This window comes from Pteropus vampyrus, unplaced genomic scaffold (assembly GCF_000151845.1).
Source record: "Pteropus vampyrus isolate Shadow unplaced genomic scaffold, Pvam_2.0 Scaffold40, whole genome shotgun sequence".
Lineage (NCBI taxonomy): Eukaryota > Metazoa > Chordata > Mammalia > Chiroptera > Pteropodidae > Pteropus > Pteropus vampyrus.
The window spans coordinates 4,870,869-4,893,709 of record NW_011888821.1 but is presented as its reverse complement, the minus strand read 5'-3'; the positions used below and the strand labels follow the sequence as shown (position 1 = coordinate 4,893,709).

The 22,841-nt window shown below is 51.0% G+C and overlaps 1 protein-coding gene across 3 annotated transcripts in view; it reads right to left on the bottom strand.

Moving 5' to 3' along the window:
• Window positions 1–22,841, bottom strand: part of SNX29 (sorting nexin 29) — a 283,033-nt gene that overhangs the window by 160,117 nt on the left and 100,075 nt on the right. For all 3 annotated transcript variants that reach the window (XM_023529637.1, XM_023529638.1, XM_023529636.1), the window contains exon 10: window positions 756–819. In XM_023529637.1, coding sequence (XP_023385405.1) covers window positions 756–819 — 64 coding nt within the window. The remainder of the gene's footprint in view (window positions 1–755; window positions 820–22,841) is intronic.

The window sequence follows — 22,841 nt, the reverse complement described above, 5'->3', positions numbered from 1 at the left end:
AAAGCTCAGCAGATACCTACAGGCAAATCCCTCCGCTGACCACCCTGTAGCCAAGACTAGACAAGGTCCTGGCAGTTGAAAGGCCCCTGTTCAGGTAGCCAGATGGCAGCGACACAGCTGACCCCTGCCTAGTATCCGGCTTGGGTTTCAACAGGGAATAAAAGATAAAATGCTTTGTCCTCTCGATGTCCACAACTGAGCTGTTAAGGAAGTCCAAAGAATTCAAATACTATCTTGCCCCAAGCATCCCTTATTTGAGAAAACTCTAAGACAAGTGTTCAGGTGCCTGGAACATGGCTGGAAGGCTCTTAATTAAAAGTTACTCCAAAGCGACCCCACTTTACCGGGTCGGAGGGTGATACTAAAGGGGATGGATGGGGTTTCTTCCTACACGATGAAAATGTTTTAAAACCATGGTGATGACTGCACATAGCTGCGAATATACAAAATGCCACAGAATTGTATAGTTTAAATGGGTGAATTGTATGGTATGTGAATAATATCTTAATAAAAGCTGTTTAAAAATTTTTAGTTCATTCTAAGTTGGTACTGCGATTGTAAGGTTTTCATCCCTTGCTAACACTCAGGCTACAACACACATACACTAAAGTTGTACTTTCCAGGCAAAAAGCAAGAAACCATTGGCTGCAATTTTGCCGACAAAGCAAAATTTCCTCCATCTGTGATATTTTTTCCATCTCAGAGGCAGAATGACGAAGGCAGAACCTCTGCCTCGAGCCTGAAGATCTCGGTACCTGTTCTCTTCCTCCAGCTCCTCTTTCCTATTCATCATGGCCACGATCGCTTGTCGCAGTTCATCTAAGGGAAGAAAGCGAAGTCAAAATTAATCAGCGGGTCGGTCTCGCCTGTTACACCGTGCTCTCACCGATCTCAATTATGCACTATTTTGGGTGACTTGTCTAGACAACTTCCCTTTCCCTTTCAAAAATAATCCCTACACGGTCTCCGTTATCCAATGGGCTCACACGATCACACAAAATGGAAAGGTGGGGCAGATGGGAACAAATGCAGAGGTGTTTCCTTGGTGAACACACTCAGCCACTCTGGAAAAGGGCTTGCAATTTCTAAGTGTTTTTCTAAGTCTCTGCTACTGGACAACAACTGTTTTGAACAATGACAAATTCCCAGTTATAGCTATTTATCAACAAATCAGACGGAAGCAGATCGAGTGACACTTGGGTCCACATTGACACAGAAATGCTTACTCAGGTTTAGGAAGCTATCTGGTTTTCCTTCATCGACTTCCATAGTTAGCATACAGGCGACACTGTAAGTGGGGAGGGGTCCCCTCTCCTGTAAGTCCACAGCTACTTACAGGAGCTACTCTTCCATATACCTTTTGTGTAGAAAAGCATTCATTGATAGGAAACCACACCTTTAAATTAGGCAACTACCCAAGTTTCCTACTACGTCAAACAACCGTTGTCACTGTCCACCATATATTAAGAACACTGTTTACCATATCACTCAGATCTCAGGACCTGAACTTCTGAGTTTCTCCTGGAGAGCCAATTTTGCTTTGGGTTGTTCACCCTGCCCCAAAAAACTCTATGAACAATATTTCCCTCTTGGGATTGGCTGCTAGGAGGTTCACGGCCAAAATTGCACATCTAGTGATCGTACGTGGCCATGTGGCCACCGTGACGTGCCCTAACCTCACCTGGGATCTCCAACCAGTCTCTCCACCTGTGCCAATTTACCTATAACTGGCCTCGCTTTATTTACTTATTTTTTTTATCTGTTTTAATATGCTGCTTCAGATCCTCTTTCGGAAGGAAGGATGGTCTGTTGGTTTCTTCCTTTTAGCTAATATTTGAATGCTTACACTTGTCAAGCTCTGTTCAAAGCCCTTACAGGCACTAACTATCTCAATTAATCTTTTACACACACCTAACAAACACGTGCCACCGTCCCATTCTAATAGGCTATAAATTACTGCAAAGAAGAGGAAACGGAGGAGGAAGAAGACAGATAAACACGTGGGTCTCTGCCCCTTACACTCGGACGCAGGGAGAAAGGCTCGTCAGAGACCCTGGGGAAGAAATGGGGTGATGAGACCAACGCGGTCCTCAGACAGCAGTGGAGGAAATGGAAGCCCACAGCCCGGGTCTCACGGGGAAGAAAGGAAATGAATTATGGGGGCTCCTCCCCAACCTCCAGGAGAGGCTCCTCTGTTCAGATGAGGTAGGACAAAAAAACAGACCCTCCACTGTCTTTTCCAGTCCAGAGCAGCCACATCTGTGTGGTGAGGACATGACTAAGAGGTCACCCTGGCTTCCCCACTGCAGAAACGGGGCCTCCTACGGTGCCCGCGAGGAGGTCTGTTCCTCAGGCAGCCCTCTCCTGGTGTCGCCATCACCAAGAAGAACCAAAAACCAATGGGTCAACACGCATTTGTCGAGCACCTAAAGACACAGGCACTGTCCTTGGCACTGCAGGTGAAGGGTGAATAAAACAGACCAAAGTCCCTGCCTGCACAAGAGGCCTTCTCCCTAGGAGGGGGACAATCAAACAAATGCGCACGTCACACTCAGGGTAATGAGGGGTGCCAGGAGGAAAACGACGGCGACGTGAGACTGATGGCGGGAGTGGTGTCATTTCCCACGGGTGCTCTGGGAAGGCGTCTCCGAGGAGACGACACGTGAGCAGAGGCCTGGTGGAGAGAGGGTGCCAGCCTGCTGCTGTGTGGAGGAAAACCACTGCACACAGCAAAAGGCACATGCGAAGGCCCTGACCAGGTGTGAGTCGGGTCACAAGAGGAAGGCAGAGTGACATGAAAAAGGTGAGGGTGGCACGCAACAAGGGCAGAAGCCAGCAGCCTCAGACCTTGCCAGAGTGAAGGCACGTGGCAGGGAAGCTGCCCCCGGGAAGCTTCCAACCTTAAGGACTTGATGACAGCTCGAGCAGCCACCACTTAAATGTTTCATGCACATCGTCTCATTGGTGCTGCGGATCGGCTCTGCAGGAAGCTACCTTCAAATCAGTTTTACAGACTCAAAGAAATTAAATGTAAAAACAGAGCTGGAATTTGAATATAAACCTGTCCAACTGCAAACCCCGCATCCAGCCCTAAGCAACACGATAACTGCCACCGCCCACAGGCAGGGATGCAGAGCTACTGTTTGATCGGCCCCTCACAGTGACATCGATCCACTGTACGGATGAAGAACAAACCTGGGGAGGTTATTAAGTCAGTCACACAACACACACCTTTAAATGCCAGAGCCAGGATGGAAACCGAGACCTGTGGCTCCAGGTTGACGCTGCTGTGAAGACGCACAGCGGTGACTGAGGTAGGAGGGCTGGGGAGAAGACCGATGTCGCGTGTGTGCTATGTCCACAACAAAGGCCGCTGAACGGCACGGGTCATTACCAGGTAATGGAGCCACATCAGGACACTGGGAGGCCCAGTTCCTGCCACATGTTATAAGAACAGACCATACATGACCCTCTCAACTTTTCTCAACGTTTGAAATTTTTCATCAGAAAACATAGGTAGAAAAAGCATTTCCAGAAAAGATCATAAGATTAGGAAGATGGGGGAGCAGGCAGGACTGAGAAGGAAGGAAGGTTAGGCCATGGCAGAGTTAACCAGCCTAGAGATACAGAAAGGGGCCGAGCTGCTGCCTCGAAGCCCCAGGGAAAAGCGAGCTGGCATGGGACACAGAGAAGCTACAGAGAGTGGGCGGCCTGCCCACACCACGCTCTGCCTGCAGTTACGATGGCCCCGAGCTCACACATTTGTTCATTCAACAGTAAACATCTATTGAGCACCTACTGGGTACGAGATACCTTCCCAGGGAGAGAGCCGGGCCCCCAACTTACCTAAGGAGGGAATGTCCTTGAAAGAGGATTTCTTAATGGAGAACAATAAATAATACACATTCACACACACCTCTACGATGAAAGAGTCTGTATGACTCTGCATTCTGAATTTGACCAGGTAATTGAGGCTCTGGCTTAGACCACTGCCTCGGCCTCTCTGAGCCTTTATTTCCAGCACAAGGAGCGAACAGGACTCAGCTTCCCACCCCCATGGGGTGCTGTAAGGTTCAGAGGAGAGATGAGACGGGACAGTGCTGTGTCCAGGCACTGCCTCTTCTGGACTGCAGCAGGCGCATTAATAATTTAGAACTCATCCTAATGCTCAAGTTTAAAAAAATTTAACTGAAAACGTTGATTAATCCATAAAAAAAACAAAAACAAAAAAATGACAGTAACTTATTCCCATAACACCATAGCCATGAAAAAAAAGAAAAATCAAGCATAACATAATATATTACTGAAGACAGCAGGGTGCTATCTCGCTGGCTTCGTCTTCCAGAACCCTGAGCGGGCGGTGAGGCTGCCACCGTGTGCTGTAGCACACACTTGGGAAGCTGCCTCTGTACCCTGAGGCCTGTCTGAATTCTGGATTTCCTGATATGGCCTCCTCTCCCACTGGGGTTCTCAACTGGCCCAAACTTCACAGGGGAGCAAAGAAATAGGATATTCATAATTGAGATCTGAGGCTGAAAGACATGAATTTTTTTTTTTTTTAAGATATTTTTTGGAGCAGTTTTAGGTTCACAGCACAACTGCAAGGAAAGTACAGAGATCTCCCGCCCACCCACTGCCCCCCGCCACATGCACAGCCTCCCCCATTACCAACGCCCCCCACCGGAGTGGCATCCTGTTACAAATGAACACACGCGGGCGCATCATGGTCTCATCGTGGTCTCCCAAAGGCTCTCCATCGGCATTCACTCTTGGTTTGGGCATTCTGTGAGTCTGGACAAGTGTACACTGACATGTACCCACATTAGAGCATCATACGGAATAGCTTCACGGCCGTAAAAATCCTGTGCTCTGCCAAGTCATCCTTCCCTCCCACCAATCCCCAGGGAAATCTCTTAGTCAGAGACCATATTCCACTCTCCAGGCTTCTGTTCAGTGGCGGCACATCCCACGCACGTCTGACTTATGCTAGTGAACCGCTTGCACAAGGTCTAAGCAGGATGAGAGCTCGGCAGAGCACACGGCACGGGCACCCCCATCGCCAGTGCGTTCAGCATGGGGCACCCCAGACTGCACAGGACAGGAGCGGTCCCTCAGCTATGCAGAGCCTCTCCCAGAGGGAGCAGCCTGCCTCTGCAAATGCGATCCTGATGCTGAGATGTTTGTTTCATGCCCTCTCCTGGAGACACCAGGGCACCACCGACCCTTTACCTGGCCTCAGATGTAGAGACAGCAATCTGTCAGGACCCAGGTCTAAATCCTGACTCTGCACCTGGGTCACTCTGGGCAAGTTACTCACCCTCTGTGAGCACCAAGTCCCATATCTATAAAATGGGATCTTAAGAGTCACTATCTCATACAAGCGTTGCAAGGACTCAGTAAGGTCTACGTAAATGAGGTGCTTAGAACAATGCCCAGCACATAGAAAGCATTCGGCAAATGTCACCGATCACTGGAATCAGTGCCTTTCTCCTCATGGTGGGGACGGAAAGACAGGGAAAAGGCAGTAATGACCGCCCAAGTATAGACTGTTTCAGTTGAGCCCTTCTCAGGAGTTAGATTTACTGAGCTCCTGTGTACCTTGATCTTGGGAAATAAAAAGAATTCTTTAAAGTGGTCTACGCCCTAAATCAGCAGACTGGATAATGGAATTTTCTGAAAAGTCAAACAGCCTTTATCACCATGGGCGACATGGGAAAGCAGACCCAGGGAGTGAGGTGTCACCTGGAGGAGACTGAGCAAGAGTCTGGGTTCCGGGCTTTTAGGCAAAGCGTGAGGGGACCCCGAATACTGCCACTCAGACTTTGCAACTGAAAACTGTATATTCCGCGGGGGAAAAGAAAACTCAGAGGAAGAACTGCTTCCCAGATAGTCCCAGAAAACAGAAGAATGCTCTTCTGGCAAGGAACAGCCACAGTCACTGTAATGAGAGCTCTCGGCCACAAGCTCTCCTTGAAGGGGACATGAGTCACACTGCGCAGAAGCCACAGGAATAGTGGATGACCAACGCTGACCCAATCCACGCCATTGTGCTGGCAGAACCCTTCCATTCCACACTGTGCATTTTCAGCTCCGTGGACCACGCCCCTATATCGGCATCTACATCAAAAGCCGTATTCTTCTACTGGGAATCCTAGGGAAAAATCCGTCATGGAAACGAGGCTGTGGGACTGTCCCTTCTGCATTCTCTATGCTGCCATCACAGAACATTCATGGAAATGGCCCAAGAGCTAGTATCCCTGCCCCCCGCAAAAAAAAACGCTCTTTCACTTTAAATGCATTCACTTTGCTGACTCTTCTTGAGCAGTAAATCCAGTATGTGTGTAACGTCTGAATTGATTTCCATATATCTCATAAATTTTATATTTTTCCAAGCACCAGTGACACACGCTGGCAGAGGTCTCCCCAGCACTGCGCGTCCCATTATTTGTTTAGTCTATCACTGATTTCCTTCCTCTATTACCTGCCACGGCACACATGACAAGTGACGACAGAGCAGGGCTTCTGCACTGCAGCTCTGCAGAGCCTGGCTGAGCTGGGTCTCCCCGTCTTCAGACTGAAAGGCAAAGGACCATCCATCTCAAAACCAGTTGCTGGCTTGGCTTCAGAGAACTGAACAGCCAATCCAGTCAAGTCCACAGGAGAATGTTAACTTTAACCGCAAGCAGTCGATCTGGGATAAAGGGCAGCATTCCAAATCACCGTGGAAAAGATGGATTTGTCCACAAATGTTGCCAGGGCAAGGAATCATTTTGAGAACAAGAAACAAGACAAATCTCTGCTTCTGCTATGTATCAAAATAAATTTCAGACCATTTAAATAATGTGAAATGCAGCAATAAAAGCTCTATAAATATGTGAACAAACATCTTGCAGCATCAGAAGTCTTTCTTAACATGAAAGCAAAGAACAACTCCATTAAGGAAATGAGTTTTGATTTTTTTTTTTTTTTTTTTTTTTAGCTTCTGCACATGAAGGTCCAATCTAACATCAAGGCAGCAAACGGGCAGCGCAGAAAGAAAATAGGTTTTCTTATCAAATCCCAGATCCTCCATGTCTCACCTCTGCGACCCTGGGCAAATGACCACCTCTTTGCCTCTCAGTACCCTCGGCTGGAAAAATGATGCTAATATTGCTGACTTCCTAGGACGGGGCAGGGATCGGCGACAGTGTTATGGCTACACTCATCCATTTTCACACTGTCTATAGCTATTTCCATGCTACAATGCCAGAGCTGTTGTGGCAGAGACCAAGGGGCCTGCACTGCCGAAAATATTTGCCATATGGCCCTTCCCAGAAAGGGGTTACTGATCCCTGTCCAAAGGTTTGCCAACCCGTCTTAGGAGAACATCCAGAAGTTGCCCTCCACTCCCCCACCACCAGCCCTCTTGGGTTTAGGGCTGAAGGTGGCTCTCTGTGGTGAGGCATGTGGCCTGCCAGACACTGGTGCCAATCAGCAGGGCCACAGGCGAGACACCAGCAAGAGCCTATGGACCAGGCATTCACAGATGCAGAACAGCCGCTGAGCAGCTGCCACTGCAGACACCGGATATCCCTCACCACCTCTTCAAAGATGCCCTCAACTCTGTCTCTGGCTGTCCCTGCTCAGCCTCCTGCCCTAGATCACGTTCTTCCAGAATCTCTGGTCCCCCGAGGTGGCTGAATCTATATCCGGGGCTCAACCACTGCCTCCACCCTGCCGCAGTCTGAAGCCGCAGCGAAGCCGCAGCCCACACGCACCACAGCGGCTTCTCTGGCTCGGACCTTGGCCTGTCTCCTCGGCTTCCCCTTGCTTCGCCTCCTACTGCATCAAACCCGCTCCCCTTCTCTCTGTTCCCAGGACCTGGAAGGCCTGGCTGCCTCCCCAACTTGTAGCCTCCTTTAAGTTTCAGCTCAGGATCACCTCTCCTGTGACACCTTCGTCTGCTGGCTGTGGCAGGTGCATGAGGCAGCAGGCCTGTCCTGTCTCATTCATGTCCCTTCTCTGCCCCCAGAGGCCTCCAGTTCCCACCCATCCGAAGCTGCAGCTGGTGGGACCTAGGGAGGCTGAGCCAATCATCCCGAATCTTCCAGAAGTTTGGCATAGGCCAAGTCTCTGCCTAGAGATGAAGGGGGATGGGACGATGTAGCTCATCCAAACGTAAACAGTTCAAGTTATTCTAACGAGAGCCAAGGGTAGTTTACCAGGGCTCTCTTGTCACCAGATGCAGAGTCCTGGCCAGGGACAAATGAGATGCAGGCACAGGGAAGGAGCCCACCAAAAAGAAAAGCCAGTAAAACCCCTCTGGGCAAGCCCACCCTGTACGGAGAAAACGCTGAGCAACGCGGCTGGCATCTGACATGCCAAACATGTGCCCCAGGGCCCTGTGGCCTGATGCTGTGGTAATGCCACAGAGGAGCCCGACCTCTGAAGAGAGCCTCGGTAAGCTTGCCACCGACTGACTTGGTCCCTTGCTGCGCCAATGTAGCCAAGACAGCTCTCCAAGAGCAGCATAACATAAACATAAGCAGACAGGACAGAGGCGTGGCCTCCCAGGTCCCGCAGTACCCCCAGCCAGCACCCAGGCCCCTTGGAGCCCTACAACACTCTGCCCTTGTGCTCCTAACCTGAGCGGGTGCCGAGTCCTCAAGCCAAACAAGCCAAGGAGAGGTCACTGGACCCGTCTTTCCCCAAGCCCCCCACCTAGCATGTGTAAACCTCCATAATAGCACTCGGCCCCCAGGCTGGAACTGTTCATCTGTGGCTCTGGCTCCCAAAGCTCCCCTATCCGCAAGCCCGCAAGTCCCTGAGAACAGGGGCCCCAGGGCTCGCCCCAGCCCCAGGCACGGTACATGGGACTAAAATGAGTCAAGGGCCAGATGAACAAGTGAATTCATGAACAAGAGGATGACTGACACCCACTGGGAAAACGTGGCCCTCATCTCCGGGAACTGAGCACGGATGGGCCGGGCAGAAATGGCAACTGCATTTAATGGTAAGTTCAAGGCCCCAGCAGAGAGTGCTAACCATCGGGTTCACAGCTGCAACCTCCTGCCTCAGTGACAGAGATTCGGGCTCAAACTGAGTTTTTTTCCAATATGTGTCTCAGATAGCTACACGTGGAAGGAAGGAAACAAATTCTTATGTCACTACCATAATCTAAAACTGGACAAGCCCACAGAACCATTTACCTCCCTCCTCAGCACTGACCACCTGAATCCCCGATCTCAAGCAGGTCAGCAGAGCAGGGACCCAAACATAAACACAGGCATGCAGTACAGGTAACCCTCACCCACCACGCAATGATTATGGGCGTCAGAGGGTGCTGTATAAAGTGACGTTGAGGGAAGGACGAGAGTCTTCCCACCTTCGGCCATTAAAGGCCCTCCAGCGGGGGAAATTATCTTAAGATAAACTGATCTTCAGCTCCCCTTTCCAAATTAAACAGGGAGGAGACTCGATACATACATCTGGACTCGTGCGTGCGCACACACTCTGTCACATACATAGATCTGTGTAATAATTCTTTGGCTTTATTCAACATCTTTTTCCAAAGACCTCAAAAGAGTCTTTACAAACACTCCCCTGGGCCCATACTCAGTTATATTTAAAGAGAGAGCTCGCGAGGGCACATGCACAGAAAAAACATTTTCTGAATATATACTTAACCTAGACCATCATTTTTCAAACTTAACATACTGCTTTTTTTTTTTAATCTTTTCTGCCTACCCAGTCCCTTTCCTTTTATCTCCCGGAGAAAGGATAAACTATATTGAGCTCCAAACGTAACTTTTAAAATCAATCTCGGGCCATTCTAGCTGTTTGTTCTGTTTCTCTCTCCTGCCCGCCCAGGGTTTCGACTTTGCAATTTGTTATGATATGGGGGAAAAAAATGCTACAAGACCCGTTCCCAGTGCTCTAGTGGCCAGCGGCTGTTTTCGGTACTCCCAGGAAGGCAGAAGGCACCTTAAACACACAACCTCATTTAAAACTCACCAAGGATAACACCTCCGAGAAGCAAGAATTACTACACCCATAACGTGAATGGGGCAACAGGCCCAGAGGAGGGAAGTGCCTGCCCCAGGCCACACGGCCAGGAGAAGGCCGGGCAAGGACCCACACCGGCCAGGCTCCTCGGAAGCCTGGCCCCAACCACACTGGCAGCACCAGGCCTAGCCATCCCCTCCCGGAGCACACGCCCTCAAGACACTCGCCAGCTCCCAGTGCAAGGCCTCCAGCAACTCTGCCAACCTTTCTCTGTCCTCTTGGAAAATCAGCACTCTGATTAAATCTGCCACCCCAAGCCCCCACCCTGGGCTTTAAAACTATTATTTCTATATAATCTGGAAAGGAAAAGAAAAAGCTTGAGAAACGCATGGGAACAGACTGAGAAATATAAGAAAATCACAAGGGACAGGAAAAAAATACCTTGTAATATCTTGATAAAGTTCTAGATCTTTATTAATGTTTCCATGTGTGTAATTTGGGTTCTCTTGCTCATTCATGTGTGTGATTGATCGATCTCTCTCTCTCTCTCTCTCTCTCTCTCTCTCTCTCTCTCTCACACACACACACACACACACACACACACACACACACACACACAGTGTTTATAGTGACTTGCAGTACAAACCTTAAGGCAAGTGTCTCAAAAGCAAATGCAGACAGGGCCCCACAGGTAATGACAGTGAATGCGATGAAGTCTTCAGAGGGATGCGGGATGGTAGGAAGAGGGGCCTAGGCTGCCTCCAAATCTCATTTGTCAAGAGAAGCCAGAATCCACATTTTTATACAAACCAATTTTAAAAGCTATTACTAAGGTTCTTAGCAGGCAGGCCCAAGCAATCATGGCCCTGCCCTAAAGCTGGAGTTCCCGACCACCAATCAGCTTGGAAATGTCAAGATAAGTAGCACACACATGCACAGCCTTTTTTTTTTAATCAGCTTTCTGTCCCACATCAGAGAATGTAGACAGTATAGGGCCAGAAGGGGCCCGAGGAGATCGCTAATGGAAGCAGAGACCTCCAGGAGACGGAGAGAATGGAATGGCAATGACTAGACACCCCAGGGCAGTTCCCCAGGAACCTCAAAGTGATTAACTCAGGGACCAGAAAGGCCTAGAAAAGACAGCACCTCAGTACACATGAAACTGTCATTAAGTTAGCAGGAGTTAACTCAGGGTGGGGGGAGGTCTCTTAATGACAGACATTTTCACATATTTCATATCTAGGAGTCAAGCAGTAGTCTCCACACTTATCTAAAATTAAAAAGAAAAAAAAGGCATCGGCACATCATTTAGCTTTAAAGAGGTATCTGCCAGAAGAACTAAAAATAGAAAGTTTCAAAGGTCACTTCAAGGAGAATAGAACTCAGTGACTTATTTGGCCAGCAAGAGGAGAGAAAGGGTGGGGGAGGGGTATTATAATTGTGGTTTTTAAAAATAACGTATTGAGATAAAGTTTACAACACATGAAGTTAACCACTTTAGAGTGAATGATTCAGCGCCATCTAGTACATCACAACGTTGTGCTGCCGCTACCTCCATCTAGTTCCAAAAAAGGCCCACCACTCCACAGTGCGACCCCTTCCCCATGGAGCAGTTTCTCCCACATTACCCCTCCCTCTGGCAAACAGTGATCTATGCAATTTCCTATTCCAGCTGTTCCACATGAACAGATCCTACAATATGTCCCCTTTTGTGTCTTGCTGGCTTCTTTCACTTAGCATAATGATTTCAAGGTTAATCCACACCGTAGTATCAATACTTCATTTCTTATTATGGCTGAATAACATTCCATTGTATGGACAGACCTGGGGTTGTTCATCTATTCACCCACTGAAGGACATCTGGGCTGTTTCTATCTTTTGACTTTTGTGACTAGGACTGTCATGAATATGTGTGTACACATATTTGTTTGAGTCCCTAGTTATAAATCTTTTGGGTTATACATCTAGAAGTGGAATTGTGGGGTCACGTGGTAATTCGATTCACTTTTTGAAGAACCGTCAAACTGTTTCCCAGTGAGGAAGTATAGTTGTTTAAAGTCACTATGTCTCAGAGGAGTTCAGAAATTTGTACAGTAGATATCCACGTCCTCACCTCCCAGCATGGTCGATTACTATTTTACCACATTCACTTCAAATTTAACGACAAATCATCACAGATAGAGCTGAAAATCCATTCTGGAGAATGGGATGGGGGTGAGAGGAACGGGGTGGAAGACGCTGCCCGCCTCCGAGGGATGCGACTGCGGGTGCAGCAGGGCGGTTTAGCATCACGCCCCACTCTCGCTCTCCTCGGCAGGAAACGCCAGTGACGTGCACAAGTGTTTTACAGAGAAAGGCCCAGCGAGAAGCATGCACCAGAAACCAGCGAAGTGTCTGGGTTACAGTGGTGAGTAACCCAGATACTGTTGGATAATTCCTGCAAAACAGCTAAGTAGGTAGGCACCCATGGAGATGGCACATGCTACAAAGGTATTCACACGGGCACTGCTGAGTAACTTCAGCCATCCTATTGCCATTATGGTGTGACTCGACTTAGTAACCACCCCCCGACACACACACACATACACACACACACACAACCTGTGTCGTGCAGTCGGGGCCAGCAAAATAGCACGTCCTACTCCATGGGACTGCACCCCTGCCTGAGGCTTTACTGGCCTGGCTCCTGAAGTCATATGAATCTATAATCCTTGAGTAAACTGAGGACCCATTCTCTTGCTTTGGGGTTGTGGATGAGAATCCAATCCCTATCATACGATGGGAATCTCATCTAAGAAGAAAAACAAAAAAAACACTGGTAGCGCCCCTCCCTCCCCTCTGGTTCCAAGCATCTACAGCCAGAATTCTCTGGCCCCACGATGTCACAGATTTGCAGAAACAAATTGAAAGTAGATCCCTCATAGAAAATGATCTCTCAAGACCACCCAGATGCTGTCAGCATCCCAGACATCCATAAACCAAGAGACAAGGAGACACCTCCACCCCATTCTGCCTGCTCATCTCTTTCACGGGTGCTGGATCACAGATGTGGATGGGGTGAAGTCTTTGAAGGAGGCAGCTTTCTTGGCTTCGGCCCTAGGAGAAGAAAGCCTCTCTGCCCAGATCTCACTCTCTAGGGTCTGGACCTGGCAGGGCCTAGACAGAATAAGGGAGCACCCAGGTGGTGGGCGAAGGTGGCCTTGGCCTCGTGGGGACAGAGAGATGATGGCAGACACCAGGAGGGCAATGGTTCTCCAGCCAGGCGGGGCTGCATGTTCAAGCCACCTAAAAAGTTTTGTTTTTCTTTTCTAATGCTCAGACTGCACCACAGACCAGCTAACTCAGAATGACCAGGTGAGCCCTGGGCACCAGTGCTTCTGGGTAAAGCTCCTCAGCTGACTCAAGACGCAGCCAAGGCTGGGCAGCATGGCTGTTGGAGACCCCAGGCCAGAGCTGACTCAGCACAGCAGCAGTGGCATCAGCCAACACACAAAAGCTCTTACCGTGGGCCAGGCCCTGTCCGAGGAGCTTCACAGACATTACTGTATCAGCCCCCCTGACACTCCCCAAGGTCCAGGCTGTCACTGATTAGCAAGCTAAGCCTCAGAGGGGTTGCACAGCTCGGAAGCAAGGACATCCGTGTTCAACAGCAGACTGCACAGCCTCACGGGGAGGCCTCTGTCCTTGGTCCTGAACAATGACACTGGTTTCTCTGGGCAAGGGTTTGCGGGTGTTTTCTCCTTGGGGGAAAGGTGACCGATACCTGTACCCAACGTGCAGACAAGCCTTATAACTGTCCCAGCCTGGTCGCAGATGTGTTCATGAGGAGCAGGGGTCCACGTCAGGGGTAGAGCAATAAAGGGGCCACAGCGCCCCCACAGGAGGCGTGGGGTTTTCAGAGTGACTAGGGAGCACACCAAAAGGGAAAAGCGGAAGGAGAGAGAAGAAACAGGGTTCTAGCTGCTTCTCTACACGTGACAATTTTTCACCCACTGCCAACTCTGAAGGATCATCTGGGCTGGCTGTATGAAAGGAACCAATGTGTTCCTTATTTCATGGAACCAGGTGTCACCCCCCCTCCCCCCATTTCACAGGTGGAAGAACAGAAGTTAAACAGATTCCCTAATACCAGCTACTAGCAGGGTACATGACATCGGGTGAAACTCTGCATAAACGGTCTCATCAAGCCCTCCAAACAACCCCATGAAGCAGTGCTAGTATCAAACCCATTTGACAGACAAAGAAACTGAGACACAAAGATCAGAACACAGGCCCACAACCAGTTACCACGTGATACCGTCTTCCCAACCCCATAGCAAGATCTCAGAAAGAGGCGGCCAGGGTTCCATGCCGGCGCTGTATTTCACCCCAAAAATCACTGTGCTCAAGATTATCACTGAACAGACAGAGCCTCAGCAGGTCCCAGGCAGAGTCCGCTTGGCCACAGGTCAGCTTCTCCTCACGGCACCTCTACCAACAGAGCCCACCCGCTCCTGGGACTCCAGTGCCGCTAAATGCGCCCAGGCCCCTGGGAGCTGTGCGAGCACTAACATTCTCTCATTTTACTTAAGCGGGCTCCTGTCACCTGCAACCAAATGAGTCACATCTCACATGCTGCAACTTGGAATCTACATGGAGCTGGCACTGGAGCCAACATGACCAGCCAGGCAGGATAGACACAGGATGAGAAAATGACATTATAAGCAAAGACGTGCGAGGTGAGGACGAGTAACGAATAAGGACTCCGGGTCCATGGCTGGCTCAGCCGACAACTGGCAAGGTGCTTTAGGCGTTTCACACCCACTTCGGGCCTCAGATGTTCCGTCTACAAAACAGGAGGTTAGACAAGCTGGTCCCCTAGAATCCTTCTACCTCTAAGATGCTGTGATTCATCAGGAGTAGCAGATGAGCCTTTCTAGTTTCTGGCTTCTGCAAGCAAATGTGGCATGTTAGGCACTCCCGTCATCTGCTTCTACCCACGGCTGGACAACCAGAAGAAGCGTGACCCTGACCTGCCTGAAGCCGCAGGTCTGCCGTAGCCCTGAGGGCTGCGACACCAACACCTGCTGTGATCAGCCTCACGCACTGCAGGGTAGCGGGGTTAACTGACGGCAAGGAAGATGAAATGCATGTGAAATACCATAAATAATTAGGACATCAGCTGCACAGCTTCCTTCCACCCTCAGGCTGTGGTATCATATGTACAGGCAATACTCAAATAGACCTACACACATAATCTGCAATTAATTAGAAGCACACAGCCACTGAAAGGGCACGGGAAGATCTCACTGAGTGGCACCACTCTGCTGTCCTGCTCGACGTCACGACGCTTTGATGTCTGTTACACAGAACACAAACTCCATATCACCAAGATGTACTGGGTTCCAGTCACAGCTCTGCTACTGTCTCCCTGTGCAGCTGTGTGTGTGTGACTTGCCCTCACTGGTTCTCAGTTTTCCCACCTCTGAAATGGCCATAATGGCACCCACCATGCACCTCCAAAGTGGTGGAGGTGATTGAAGGGGAGAGAGGACATGAGGTGTTCTGTAAATGAAGGATGCAATCGTTCTGGCTAAGCGGTCACCTCTCCGGTCACCTCCCCAGTCATGGACAGCAGGGAAGGGAAGCAGAAGCTTCCCCCAAGTCTATAGTCAAGGCAAGTGAGGTCCAGAAAGGTGGAGTGACAATAAAGAGACACCCACAACACAATGGCCAAGAAACAATGGAAATCACTTGGCTCTCCTGACACCGAGCCCACCATGCTGTCCCCAAGCATAAATACAAGGCGATGCGGGGCGAGGGGAGGGGTTCCTCCATCCAGAAGGAAGAAAAGTTGCACATCAACTGTCCCAGTGCAGGTAACAGACTCCAGAGCTAACGACAGGATGACATTCAGGACCGGCCACACTGGAGGAAGAATGTGATCACAAACTGAACAATCAGTGGCCTTTAACATTAGGGGATTTTACACTTTGCTATTCTACCTTTAAAACCTAGCTCAGACATCCTCTCCCGCAGGAAGCCTTCTGGGGTGGCCCGAGGACCTCAGCTGTAGCGTTCACAGCCTCCCCTGGTCGGTGGAGAGATATGCGTGGCCCACCACCTCTGAAGGCCCCTTGCATGGCCAGCCCTGCAGGATGCCGGATGCGGGATCTTAGTAACGGGGCAGGGACAGGACCGAGGCCCGCTCATGACTCCAGCAGCCCAAGGGCACATGAACACCACGTTTCCTCCTCGCCTCCTTTCCTCTGTCGCCTCCTTGTTTGTGTTTAGGAAGCTTCCAAAGTTAGGGAGGAGGACTGCTGCCTTCTGAGCTGACTTCCCGCTCTGAGGAAGTGCCCATGGCTTGTGCCTGGCATTCTCACCGTGGCCCAACAGCTGGGGGCTCCCTTCTCAACCCCCACCTCTCGCCCCGCTTCGCCATCAGAGGCCCAGAACTCCAAGGCCAAGTCCCGAGTCCCTCAGGGTGGTGAAGGGAGAGCTGGCAAGTCGACCCTAAGTGACCGGCAGGTGGACAGTTTCACCCAACAATAAACTCCATAGGCTCCCAGTTTTCAGCCAAGTCATACAGCTTTGGACCCTACAAAGCTCTGCCGGCCCTTTGCACACCCTCTGCCGGCAGAGCCCTGGGAACGAAGGCCGCGGCGTGGCTGTGTTTCCAGGAGAGAATGCACACTGGACCGCCCGCCGAGCAGCGAGCGCTTCCCAGACGCCCACTGGATGCCCCATCCCCTCTTCACAGGGGAACCGAAACAGACAACGTGGGGCTCAAGAGAACGAGCGGCCCCCACACTATCCAACCTGACTCTCTCTCTTCAGTGATCTTGCTTCACCCCAGCAGCCTGTCATCCTGGGATTCCCTAAACTGTCTGAAGCTACTCTGAGGTATTCTAGTTTTACGGTCCCGCCAGCCACCGCCTGCACTGTTCAGCCTAGGTGACCTCTATGTTACGCTAAACTGACTCTGCTGGGTGGCTGTGCCAAAAGCCACCCCCGACACATTCTCCTTTGCTGCCTTCTGCCTTACAGGCTGGAAAGCAAGAAACTTGCTTTCCCAGTTTTTCTTGCAGCCAAAGGGACCAGGTTCTGGTCACTGAGATGTAAAGGAAAGTCTGTTAGGTGGTCTTTTGTGAAGGCTTTTATTTGCCTGGAAGAAAAAGCAGGTGCTACCCCTTCTCCCTTGCTTCCTGCTTGAAAACCGATAGAGTATCCGGAACAGAGTAACCAACTTGCAAACCTGAGACGACAAGCATTAGAATAAAAGCCGACAACTACACAGGTTGGAGCAGAAAGAACTTGAATCTTTGGTGGCAATGAGCTACTGAACCATGACAGCCACACCTACCCCCAGACTTCCTGTTATACGAGAAATACAGGCACATCTCAGAGACGTTGTGGGTCCAGTTCCAGACCACACAGTAAACAGGCAAGTATTGCAATAAAGAAAGTCGTAATCTCTTTGCTGGTAGAGGGTCTTGCTTTCAATTTGAAAAAGAAAAAACCACACTATGAAGCACAATAAAGCATGATCTGCCTCTATAAGCACTGAAGTCACTTAATTGGTTTTGATGACGTGCAGCTGAAAGCATTCCTAAATGTCTTACCGCCTCCACACAGCATCCTTCTCAGGCCCACCTGGAAGTGAAAAATGACACTGACCCTCTTGCCTCTGAAGCCCTCTCTGGCACCCCACCCCCCGCACCCCGCACCGAGCCCAAATCCCACTCAGAACCGGTTTCCTTGCTCTCCAAACTCTGGAGTCCCCATCTGTTACAATGGGGGTCGCACTACCTATGCCACAGGTTGGCTGTGGGGACTAAAGAAGATAAAATACTCAATAGGGTGTGACAGTCACACATAGTAGGTCCTCAATATTCATTCATTTCCCTGGGAGGCGGCACAGCCAAAAAAACTCCAGCTTGGTGCTCAGAGGGGCTTAGATTTGATACAGCTGGCTGGCACTATCAGTTACCAGCTGTTTAACCTCAGGCGAATGATTTAACCTCTCTGAACCCACTTTCTCACCTATAAAACGGAGAGATCAATATTCACCTCCTGCGGCTGTTTTGGGATTAAATGAGAATGAAGGGACAGCACCAGGCACCAGTAGGAACTGGAAGGCCAACCCCCTCCCCACCATGCATGCCCCACCCAGGAGAGACTCACCCCACACCAAACTCTCCAAAGGAAGCTTGAGGACAAGGCCACCTCCCCTTTGTGCAGCCAAGTTTGCAGCTAAGTTTCTTCGGCTCCCTTTCCGGACAGGAGCCGAGGGGAGGAAGGCAAAGCATCCAGGGAGTAAACAGGCTGAAGATAGTCCTGGCAGAAATGGTCAATCTTGGACTCAGCCAGGGGTTCGCACCTCAGGTCAAATGCAGCCCGAGGCCATCTCCCCCTTTCACGCTGAATCCCCTTTCCTGAGACGTACGAAGCCCTGCAGCGGGCCTGGGAGCTTGTCCTCAGGAGCCAGCAGGGAGGGAGTGTGAGGAACGCCACCTCCATCACCCACCTCGTCCAGCTCAAGGAAGCCCAGCCAGGGGCTGCGTAACGATCCCGGCCAGGCAGCAGGCTCCCCTTTTCCACCTGAACCTGCACTCTGGGTGCTCCCCGGTTGACTGGCACCAATCCTGGGCTGCACTGAGTACTCCCAGTGATTCCTCGCAGCAACACTGCAAACCGCCCGCGAAGCCCGTAGGAGAGGAGGGTGCACGTCGGAGGCCAGCTAAGCACTCAGGCCCGAAGCCTGTGGGCCGCCGGGAACAAGAACGCACGAGACAGGAACCAGGTGCTGTGGATGAGCACGGGCACGAGGCAGGGCGCTCACTCCTCCCACCTGCACAGCAGCCCGCAGGTGGAGGGGTGACGCCCCAGCCCCAATGCGCATGCCTGGGGCTCGCCCCGCATCACATAGGCCGTGCCAGAGAACTGAGCTGGGGCCAGCGCCCAAACCTAGGCTCCTTCGTCATACCCAGCCACAAGTCCATTCTGCTGCTCCCAAACCAAGGGCGATAGTGGGGGAAGGAAGCCATTTGCTCCTGCGCACGCGCTGGTCTCCACCTCCCAGCCCCGCCCCTCCTCCACTAGCAAATTCTCAACCACCTGCTCCGAGAACGGCAGTCCTCCACCCCGACCTCTCTGAGCTCCCTCGCCACTGCTGCCCTGGGCAGCTCGCAATGCCACACCTGGTCCTTGCCGCCCCCTCCCGGAAACATTCATTCATCCATTCATTCATTCACCAACTATCTCCGAGCACCTGCTGGGTGCCACACATGGCACTAGCCCGGACTCCAGGTCCCTCTCACACAGCTTCAGACCAGCAGGGAGACAGATACTAAACATGTGAGGACGAAATCGTCACAGACTGGGAGCAATGCTAGGAAGGGAAAGAATGAGGACAGGATTATGTGGAGGGAGTGGCCCGGCAAGGCTGAAGAAAAGGTGACAACTGAAAGATGACTAAACGAGAGTCCTTCGGGTAGACAGGAGGGTGGAGGAGGAAGAAATCACAGGCAGATGGAAGGGCTGGTTCAAGTCCCTGAGGGAAGAAAGAACTTGGCAAGTCTGAGGAAGTGCCTGAAAGCCAGTGTGGCTGGAGAGGGACAGGGACAGAGAGGAAAAAGGACAGGCCAGGGACACAACAGGCCACGGCAGGAATCTAGATTTTGCCCCAAGTACAGAAAAAGGCCACTGCAGGGTTCTGAGGAGGAAAGTGGGCTGGAAAGACAGGGTCTGGATGTGCCCGTGTCCCATCCCCAGACAACCACCACCTCGCTAAAAAGAACAAGCGAGCGGTGCATCTCTTCCTTGTCTTTCCAGGAATCCTTGTGCATGTTCCATGGTATTAAAACCTTGGGCCCCCAAGGAAAAAACAGTACTTTCTCGTAGCAATCAGGTTTGCTTTCTCAGCGTCCAGCTTGTCTTAACAGGCCTTAGACAGAGAGTTGGCCACGTACCCGAGACGTGGTACAGAGGCTGGCATTAGACACCAGGGCCTCGTCTGCAGTGATCGACTTGCGGCCATGTGTTTTTTTCAAAAGCCTCTAAGTCTGACAGAAACCTGGGGGTGAAGCAGCCCAATCTCCCTCGCACACCTGCTCCCCCAGCTGGCGCTCTCCTGTCCTCATGGTGGGCTCGGCAGGCCGTGAGGCAGCACCAAAAGCTTGCCTCTGCCTCCCGCATGCTCCAGGGTCTGGGGCATCTATGTAAAACCCGCTCGTCTGGAGAGAAGAAAAGCTGTGCCAGTTCCACCTTGAGAGCTAGAAAATTAGTCTCTAATCAGACTAATACGTGGTCACCATGGTGGGCAGCAGGAGCCATGCACGGGGAAGACGGGTGCCAAAGCCAGTGAGCACTGGGGTCCCACTGAGCAGAAGTAAATAAATCATATTGCCACAACTATTCTGCCTCAGGAACCTCTGAGGGAGAAAAGGTCCCCAAGCAGGGACATGGGAAGAGAGTCATCTGAGACTTGTTGCAGTTCGAGACAAGCAGGATGTAGCTCTGAGGAAGTCCCCCCAGCTCGTGCCCGATGCCAGCTCCAGCAGCCCTTTGTTGTTTTCAAAGCACCTGTCAACTGGGCATTCACTCTGCCCCGTGAGGAAAGCAGGCAAGCGAGGTCGCTCTCGCTTTAGAGACAAGGAAAGTGAGAGCTAAAGCGGTCAACCCTGGGGCCTACAAGAGTGTCCACGCCCTTCTCACAGGAGCCTTATGGAGTCTGGTGCTGGGCTTCTCAGCTGGCAAACTGGACAGCTTCCTACCTGCCATGTGCTCTCTCTGCTCCAGCTGGCAGCAGCTCCGTGGTGTGGGCACAGGCGCCTGCACACAGGCGATCAGGACGAGGCCACCATGAGAACGAGGAGGCAGCTTGGCGTGGTGCCCTGAGCAGAGGCTTCGGGCTTGAGCTCGGGTTCAAATCCTTGCTCCAGTAATGACCAGCTGTGTAACTCTGAGTAACAAACTGAACCTCCCTAGGCTCAGGAATACAGTCACACAACTCAGGGGGTTGCCGGGGGAGTTAAATGAGCTACAGACTATAAACTCCCTTGCCCCTGCCAGCTCAGTGACACAGTAGATGTAGTAGGTCCCAAGCAAGCCTGGTTACCTCTTATCCCTTTCCTAAAAGAAGAGACAACACTTCCAAGACGCAAAGGGATAAGGGGTGGAGCCAGATCCAGTGTCCAGGTGCTTCCAGGGCACCGGCTGCCTTGGCCTCCCACGGTCAAGCCCAGCCCACGCGTCCTTTCTGATGGAAGTCACTAACCAAGTCTCCCCATGGCCCGGCATGGCACTTCCCTTAAGCAGGGGCATCAGGACTACCAGCTCCAAGAGCAAGATGGCAGGCTCCCCCAGACTCACCCGAACCCCTTCCACACTTCCATCAGTGCTTCTCAGGGAGTGTCAGGCAAGGGAAGTACAAGTCAATTTCCTCTGCTGCCAGGAGGGCTTCTCTGCCCCAGGATTGCCCAAGAAGATCCCGCCTTCCAACGCCAAGTGCATCTGCCATCTCAACTGGAGTGGCGTAATTATCCTCTTTGGGGCAGCAAACAGAGCAATTGATATATCAACAAGAAAATCTCCACGGTTCAACACTGACCTTTCCCTTATTCCTGTGTTTTTCTAGCAATTCCTAATGCAGTTCTACATCTCATTTGGGGGCTGTCAATCAATCCCTGACCTTAAAAAAAATGCCCATGGCTCAAGTCATTTCTTAGCTTCCTCAGCACCTCATTCTATCACTGAAAACGAGCTCTTTAACCTCTCTGGGCCACCCTTTCTTCATTGGTAAGATGGACAAAAGAGGCGTGGGGAGGACAAGTGAGGATGGAGATCGAGGCCAAGCAGAGGCCTGGCACATGACTGGCAGTCAACACATCCACAGCCACTAATCGCCGTGATTCTGCTCTGTTCACACGACCAACCACCACTAATCGCTCACAAGATGCAGGCCCCAGGCAACATACTGAGGACACACAGACAGATGACAGAAGAGACACAATCCACGATCCGGCCGCCGGCCCCTAAAGAGCTTGCAGAGGGAAGATGCCACCAAATGTCTGGGGGGTGGGAGGGTCAAAAAATGCTTCTTTAAAGGAAAAATTCTTGTGTAAAGGCTTAAGGAGGGGGTAGCTGGCCCCCCAAAATGGGGCAAGGCCCCCCACAACAGAGAAAACTGCTTATGTTAGGAATTACACACTCAGCTACCTAGGGGCCAAGGCAAGGGAGCCGGCCAGGTGGGACTCGGAACAACGGGCAATGGCCTTCTCGAGTGGGGGCAGCCACTATTTGGCTGCTGCTGAATGCCATGCAAAAATATCTAGTGGTCCCAGATGTTCTGATTTTCCTTCTGAGGTCAAATGGTTTGGTTTGTTGTTGGTTTTGTTTTTATCACATGAAAATCTCCCAATGGTTAAACGTTGGCAACGAATTGAAAAAATGTTTTCAATACTGTGCGACCCAAACAAAACCCTCTGAGGACCTCCAGTGAGAAGAAACCCGTGGGCATAAGCAGATGCAGAAAGTGAAGGAACCATACAGTAAACACACGAGAACTGTCGGCTGTTTATATTTGTTTGGAGATCAAGAAACGGCACAGGATGCGGCGGAAACAGGCAGGGGCCTTTTACGGAACGTCCTCCAGGAATGACAGACAATCTCTGAAGAAGTGTCACCTATGGTGGTTGCTCTATAAATCTCTATGTGTGATAAAATCTCTCACTACTAGGCGTGCACACATACACAGAGACACACACAGACACACACACACACGATAGCTCATGTAAAAACTGGTGAGATCCCAATGAAGTCCGTAGCGGTGTCGGTTTCCTGGTTTTGACAATGAGCTATGGGTCTGTAAGACG